Source organism: Oryza brachyantha, chromosome 4, assembly GCF_000231095.2.
Source record: "Oryza brachyantha chromosome 4, ObraRS2, whole genome shotgun sequence".
Classification (NCBI taxonomy): Eukaryota; Viridiplantae; Streptophyta; class Magnoliopsida; order Poales; family Poaceae; genus Oryza; species Oryza brachyantha.
This window is the reverse complement of record NC_023166.2, coordinates 14,400,721-14,408,456: the sequence shown is the minus strand read 5'-3', so window position 1 is coordinate 14,408,456 and position 7,736 is coordinate 14,400,721. Positions and strand designations below refer to the sequence as shown.

Below are 7,736 nucleotides of genomic sequence, written 5' to 3'. Positions count from 1 at the left end.
AATAGAAAAAATAATCTGGCATTAGTATTTTTTTAAGACTGAATAGTAGCCCAGTCGGAAGTGAGTTGTGTTGCCAGTTGCAGTGATGGACAAGCCCGGGCCGCAGTGCTTTTGAGTTTGTTTAGGCCCAATTTAAATGGGCCAGATAACCCGACTTTGTAATAACACCCAGAGCAAACGATGCCAACTTCTGCTAAAAATGGATGCGCACAGTACACACAGTGGCACATACTTCGATGCATCCGCACGATCAGATGATCACCAGTCTGCATGCAACTCAATGCGTGGCAAGCTTGACAGGGAAATGTACGATAACGATGTACGGCTAGTGTATTCAGAGTTTCAGATCACAATCAATTTTATCGGGGTGTGCATGCAGGCCGTAGTAGTACTCCCGTTGGATCACAAATTTTGGAGTAGGTACGCAGAATTGATGCATGGACAGCACGGTGCGGAGGAATTGGATTCAGTCGTAGCTGGCGTTCACATTCATCTGGTTCGTGGTACGTAGGGGAGTACATAGCAGTATTTGGTTCATATTCTTCCTTTGTTCACATGAAATGTGGTATGTTTTGCTGAATCTTAACCTGTATTAAATCCGGCCCAGCCCACGGAGGAGGTCTAGCCCAGAACGTTCTGTGTCTGTCTGCTGCTCTGGAGCTCTGTGATTTATAAATTTTACTGTTACTGATGATTTAATTCTTAGGACTACGTACACTAGTACATTTGTAATGCATGATCAGTGGTGAATCGCCTTAATAAACCGAGTTACATGAATAAAAGGTTCAATTCATATGAATCTTCTTGCTGCCCCTCCTACGACACGCATGGCTACTTGGCTAGCTAGCTAGTACCACTACAGTAGAGTTCAGAGCATGCTTCCTCGTTGTGCCTGGATGGTCGCCTTGCTGCCTTCTTTCAGGCCAGGGATCTCGCAGCTCTTGCAGTAGCTCAGTTTCTCCATCTCCCACTGCATCTTGGGCACGACCTCGTCGTGCCGAGGGGAGTACGCCTGCATGCGATCGAGCAAGAGGAAAGTTCAGCTTCCTCATTCACTGATCGATGAAACAGGCGCTCGTCTCTCCTTAATTTGTGTTGTGCTGCGCATCAGAAAAAGAGCTGCAATTAACACGACAGATGAAATACTTACCTCTAACTTCTCGACGAGTTCTTTTGGTGTTGGAGCTAACACGATGATGTGGCGAGCAGAGGGGCTGATGAACTCTTCCTCCACAGCTTTATCGATGAACGATAGAAGAGAGTTGTAGTAGCCGTCCACATTCAGCAGCCCAACCTGTAGCAGTATCGATCGTGCACAATATTAAGCCAGGGTAAAAAAAAGCTTGTGGCTCTCCGTACGTATGTAGTAGTTCATCGGTGCGTGTACACGCATGTCGCATGTGCAAAAGCTCAGGAATTGTTTCAGTATGTACCGGCTTGTCGTGAATGCCGAGCTGAGCCCATGCAATTACTTCCAGGAGCTCTTCAAGTGTTCCATACCCCCCTGCAATAAACAAAATGAAGTAATGATGAACAGTGTTCCCTCTCTCTCCCCAGAAATACGAGTATCTATTGAGGGAATTGCCGATATATATAGTATCTTCTTGGATATAATTGTTGGATGTTTGCATTGTCTACAGCATATTTCTATACCGAGTTTCAGTATCATAGTAGCATGAAGTTATCTCAGGTTCATTATGATGGTCCTGAATTCAGTTCAATTTACCAGTCCATCCTCAGTGATATATGGGCCAGAAAATTTGGTCCTTGGTAAATAAGACGGATCACAATTTCGGTTCACAAATGATTTAGTGCAAATAAATCAGAACATTGAAAGAGATAAGCTAAGAGCGCAACTGAAAATATCAGCATGAAGTGGCTCAAATAGGGCCATAGCATGGCCTCTTATCTGAAAACCTGATCGACCAGCTCATGCGTATAAAGAAGGATCTGCATGCACCAACTGGACGGCAGCATGCATGCAAGCCAATTTGGCAGGTCAAAGTCAAACCCATGCACCCTGCTTTACACAACTTTCCCACTCCCACTTCCACTAGCCACGTATCTAACATGATAAAGGAAAACATGACAAGGAGATCGATCGACAACAAAAGTAAGGCCTTATTTAGTTCCTAAATTTTTTTTCAAAAACATCACATCGAATCTTTGGACACCTAAATAAAGCATTAAATATAGATGAACAAAAAAACTAATTGCATAGTTACGAAAGAAATCTTGAAACGAATCTTTTGAGCCTAATTAGTCCATGATTAGTCATAAGTGCTACAGTAACCAACATGTGCTAATGACGGATTAATTAGGCTCAAAAGATTTGTCTCGCGGTTTCTAGGCTAGCCGTGAAATTCGTTTTTTCATTCGTGTCCGAAAACCCCTTCCGACATCCAGTCAAACATTTGATGTGACACTTCTCCCAAAAATTTTCTCAATCTAAACACCACCTAAAGCAAATTACATGTGGATTCAATCAACAAGTTGATGAAGCTATATATGCAGTGCAGGTGGTGAGGGAGAGACTAACCAGGTAGTGCTATGAACGCATCAGATTGCCTGGCCATCTCAGCCTTCCTCTGATGCATATCTGCCACTGCTTTCACCTCCCCTACTGTCTCACCCGTAATCTGCACACAAAAGCAAGCATGCATGCGTATGTGACAAAGCCGGCACAGGGGCACACCTTGCAGCTTTCTGCTTCACAAAAAAAAGTAAGTAAGAGAGCAAGCAAACTCTCTGTTGAGGCAGCAGCAACTAGCCATCGAGCAAAGGGGTTTAGCACTGTTTAACAGGAGTGGTAGCACACATAGTTTAATCAGAGCAACGCAGCAAAGGCTCAGGAGAAGCAATCATGTTGCTGTTGTTGGGGGACAAAAAGAAAAATGTGAGAGCCATTTCTTTGTGATTAATAAAGTCAGCATCTGCTTAAAGGATCAAGTCCTTAAGAACAAAGGGGGCAGCCACTAGAAGCAGCAGTCAAGATCAGCAAGATTTCATCTACGAGGGAAAGGAAAACAAGATTTTCTTTGAACATTCCATGAGATCTTTTGTAAGCAGACAAGATTTTCTTCTAATATATTAACACGCAAATTTTTTGAGCGTTCGAGGAAAAAACTATATATCAAGATTCTGGAGAGATAATGAACAAGCATGATTTTCAGTAGTATAACGTAAATATCCATAATACATGTTTTTCCAATGCGTACAAGTGATATAATTTTAGATCGGTTCTATTGATTTTTTTAAAAAATAAATCTCATCTAATGAGACTATCATGCTTACAAAAATAACATACTTGATTTATAAGTATTAAGTAGAAATTTTCCAAGTGACATTTCCAATGAAAAATGATGAGATTTTAACTGGTGATCAGCAATGATGTCAAGCTCATGGGAATCGTTGCATGTGAATAAACTATGACAGGACTTGTTGGAAGGAAGACGAGCGTGCTTACCTCTCTAGGCATAAGAGTCTTGGGAATCACCCTGCACATATAGGGACAACAAGATGGCAAATTATATATTAGCACTAGCATTGAGCACCTAAGGAAAGAGACCATAATCCAAGTCTTTTTCTCATGAGAAGATGACATGCACCTTACAAAGTGTACTATATGGAGAGTTATTCTTTCCATGTATCAGTGCTGAAGAATGATCAATAATTATTGCATTTTTTTACATACCCAATAACATGCCTCCCTCCATTGTAGACAGCTTGAGAGACCAGGCCCATGAGCCCCACACTTCCTCCACCATACACTAGATCAATGTTCCTTGCTACCTGTAGTGAAACCATAATAATGGGGAGTGGGCATGCATTTCTACATTCTAGAATCTAGTCTTCTATAATAAATATATCATCAACTGATCTAGAATATCTAGCCGTCTAGCTACTACGTAGTGCAGTACATCCTATATATAGTTTCCTTTAAGCCTGATGCACATGATAGTCTCTTTCATTTTTGCACTTATATAGTGCCTTGAAATGGATGGAGAAAATTGCGGTGAGCACCAAGATCTGACCAAAAGCCACCATGCAAATGCACGTAGTAATTAACTACCTAGCAAGTAAGTCATTTTCTATGGAACTACACAAGCTGCAAAAATATAAAATTCCAAGTGCACCTACAGACCTATATATATTTATATGAGCATTTTTTTCAATCCTCGAGGAGATACCATGAGATACTATTATTTTCTATGTAAAATTTGTTATCTCTTGGTACATTAGATACTAGAAGATATCAAACTTTATATAGAAAACAGTAGTATCTTATGGTACATACTCGATGAGAAAATGCTCTAGTTATATACCACTTTTGCTATTGATTAGACATTTGATTTTTTATTCTTCTATCAAATACACGTACAATACATGGAGGGCTAAGGGAGGACGTGTATGGTATTTTTTGACTTGTGTTGGAATTAAAATTTTCAAACATTTGATCATTAGGCGGATCCTATATATACTGTGTTTTTCCTGTGAAGAAATAAGCTCATGTGCAAGCCCATAAACACACACACACACATATATAATATAGCTAGCGAAGATCACATTCTCTTTTTCAGAAACACAAGTTTTAATTTGTTTCACTGCATGCCTGCAGAAATTCAGTTCAGACCTATACGCACGTACGCATCTCATGCATATGCTCAGTGCTCTCATCTTCTACTAAGAACAAGCTGCACAGCAGGCGTACACTGTCACTCGGGCAAACAGAGAGAGAGAGAGATTTACTGCGGCCTTATGATAATTACGATGTAGATAAACCGAAATTTACTTTGACCAGCTAGCTATATCACCAGGCGTGTAACTCTGAAGAGTAAAATGCTTCAGCGCAAAAGATTAATTTCTTGGTGTTTTTTCATTAACGATCGAGAGAAAATTGAATCAGCAAGAAGATCAGAAAGGACGTCAAGATCAAAGTTCAAAAGCAAAGAAGCTGGTGCCAAGATTACATATGAGAATGAAGTAGCAAAACGTACCAGCTCCTTGCCAAGCTCAACGGCTGCATCCTGGTAGCTCTTCTTCTTGCCCTGGCTGCTCCCGCAGAAGACGCATATCCTCCTGAACCGAGACGGGAGTAGAGCCATGCCTTCCAGTACTACTGCCTTCCCCTCCTTAATTATCTCAGTGCGATCTTCTGTATCCATCATCTTCTTCCTCTCTAGCTACTTCTTAGTTTTTACGTTGGGTTTGATTTCTAGCTAGCTCGCAGCTAGCAGTGGCGACACTGCAGGAATGGTTGGAGAGAGATCCCACTACAGCATGGCTCTTTGCTCACACTTGAGTGCACCACCGCTTTGCTGTTATATATATGTATCTTGTAGGCCCCATCTGATCATCTGATTATTTTGTGTTGGTAATATATATCCTGGTAGCTGCGTGTTGTGTGATTCGACCTAACTGGTTGTCTGTAGAAAGCTGAAAGCTGAATGCGATGTTTAATTACAGGACATCAAGAAGGGCTAAATATAATTGATCCGGAGAACACTTAAGAGTCACTTAAATTAACAATGCAGTCTCTGTTGTTCGATCTCTTCCATAGTTTGTTTAATTAGCAGCGAAGACCGTCGTACCAGCTACTTCAGATTTCTTATCTCAAAAAGTTGCTTCAGATTTTATATGAGACCATGCCGGTTCTTCATACCGCGGCCAGTTTCCCGCATGTCCAAAAGCTTTATGCATGTCGGCTACACGACCTTGCTTGCTTGTTATACTAGGGTTCATCAAGATGACATAGACAGACTTCCGAGCAAAGGAAGAAGCAGAAACATGCACATGCACCCCGTTCAGGGCATCCTGACTGAAATGTGGTCTGATGCATTAAGGCAGTGCGAGAACACATATAGGGGCGGCCACTTTACTACTTCCCTATATGCTCATTATGTATCTACAGGTCCAGTGCAATATATAGGGGGTCCAACGATCCATCATCTCGCTTGAAATTCTTTTGGACATTTATGCTTGAAGTTTAAGCACTGTCGCAATGAGCTAGCTGTAAAATTACAACTACTGTTACAAATTAAGTTGCTGCAGAGGCCTTTCCAACAACATTGAAAAGTCATTGCAGGGAGCCTGTGGCAGCTAGCTAGGGGTTGAATGTGTTTTTTTTTGGACCATCGTCCGATCAGTTGTGGTAAATAAATATGGGGGGTAGTATTGAAGGGCTTACTGTTCAGAGTGGATAATGGCTTCACGGTCCAGACTCTGATGAAGAACACAGCCAGCCTTTGCAACGTGGTTGCAGGCTCTTGCAGCTAGAGAAGGAAGGAAGAGGAACACTCAGGCCGGCCGGCGGCCCCCCGGCAAATCGACCCCTGCCAAAGCTGGGAACTACTATACAAATATATGTAAGATTTTTTAGCCTTGTCTAAATTCATTAATTGATAAATATATATAATTTATATATATGTCTAAATTTATTAGCATCCGTATGAATATAGGCAAGACTAGAAAGTCTTATATTCTGAACTAGTAATTAAGCAATGATATATGTGCGTGGATTGGTCAGAATTCTCATGCATAGAAGTCGGCTCGTGATCAGACGTATAATCTCGGACTCTCGGCTGTATATCTCTAAATTATGTTCTATTTGACATCTAAATTTGGTACTAATTTGAATTTTATACTATATGTATGTCAAATTTGGAATACAACGATTCTTTCCCGTGGAAGCTGGTCAAACCTACGTTATATATTCGGCTGGACCAGGATATGACAAGTCCAACGGGCAGACTGTAGAGCCAAATCCAATTTGGCTAATTTTGTATTTCTTTGCTAGTATAGGCCGCGGCTTTTTGATTCCTAGCACTTTTCTGAGCCTATTTGGACGTGGAAAATGCCCCGCAGACAGACCATCCCTCTTACAAATATAGGAGACCAAGGCCAATTGAATCAAAATCACCAATATATCGACAAAATCAATGTATTATTCAAGAGCTTTTTTAACATATTTAAAAAAGTATCTTAAGGTAGTATAAAAATATGATAACTTGAGATACAATGTATCTTAAGGTATCAAAATTTTGTACTTAGATTTTTGGTATCTCAATATACTTTTCAAGGATGGTAAAAAACTCATTATTCAAATCCCTGGTATCACACGTTTATCTACATTTCAAACCCCTAATTATTCGCTATCTCTTGTCTCTACAACCATTGTGGAGATCTTAGCTGGCCTGTGAGTGTAGGACAAACTGATGCTAGTTCACCCTAACAGGGTCTCTCTCGATCCTGGGTGATCTTAAGCACAATCTCCCATCTGGCAACAACACACATCTCCGAGGCAGCTGGGGGTTGCACATAACAAGCTCAAGTGTCCTTTGGTGTCAATAGCTCATATGTTACAATTGTGTAGAAGGATTCTTTTACGATACAACATAGCTAGTGATGAAGGGGCATTGTTGCATTGGTATGGATGAAATCTAATTGTTTATTCATGTGGCTATTTTTGAAAGGGCGATATAGTTTCAGAAATTTTTTACAAAGATGTAAGACTAGGGTTAATTATTTTTTTTCACAATATCTGAGAAAACTCATTCTACGTAATAGTTTGTCCTAATTACTCATGCTACCTATGCTAAGAGGGGGATTTTAGTAGTATTAAAGGGAAGCTGAACAGTTGAATCAATATATAGTAAGGCCCACTAGTACACTGCAATATGTAGTACAGTGTACCATAGAAAAGTTCCGTGCGAAAAATCCTCCCACATACATAGTCG

The 7,736-nt window shown here is 40.6% G+C and overlaps 1 protein-coding gene across 1 annotated transcript; it reads right to left on the bottom strand.

Annotated features, from left to right (window-relative positions):
- Positions 1 to 623: 623 nt before the first annotated feature.
- On the bottom strand, positions 624 to 5,295 carry LOC102710782 (probable cytokinin riboside 5'-monophosphate phosphoribohydrolase LOGL6). Its single transcript, XM_006653541.2, has 7 exons — positions 4,998 to 5,295; positions 3,695 to 3,792; positions 3,467 to 3,497; positions 2,540 to 2,639; positions 1,434 to 1,504; positions 1,151 to 1,294; positions 624 to 1,012 (listed from the first exon to the last, which is right to left on the bottom strand). The coding sequence occupies exons 1-7, from the start codon at positions 5,166 to 5,168 to the stop codon at positions 869 to 871; spliced, it is 759 nt and encodes a 252-aa protein (XP_006653604.1). The 5' UTR covers positions 5,169 to 5,295; the 3' UTR covers positions 624 to 868.
- Positions 5,296 to 7,736: the final 2,441 nt, after the last annotated feature.

What these genes read in the sequence shown, in the direction of transcription:
- LOC102710782 (XM_006653541.2), bottom strand. Translation starts at nt 5,168, where the DNA reads ATGATGGATACAGAAGATCGCACTGAGATAATTAAGGAGGGGAAGGCA. An exon ending in AGACTCTTATGCCTAGAGAG is followed by an intron (nt 2,640 to 3,466) that starts GTAAGCACGCTC and finishes TTTTGTGTGCAG; the next exon opens with ATTACGGGTGAGACAGTAGG. An exon ending in TGCGTTCATAGCACTACCTG is followed by an intron (nt 1,505 to 2,539) that starts GTTAGTCTCTCC and finishes TGTTTATTGCAG; the next exon opens with GGGGGTATGGAACACTTGAA.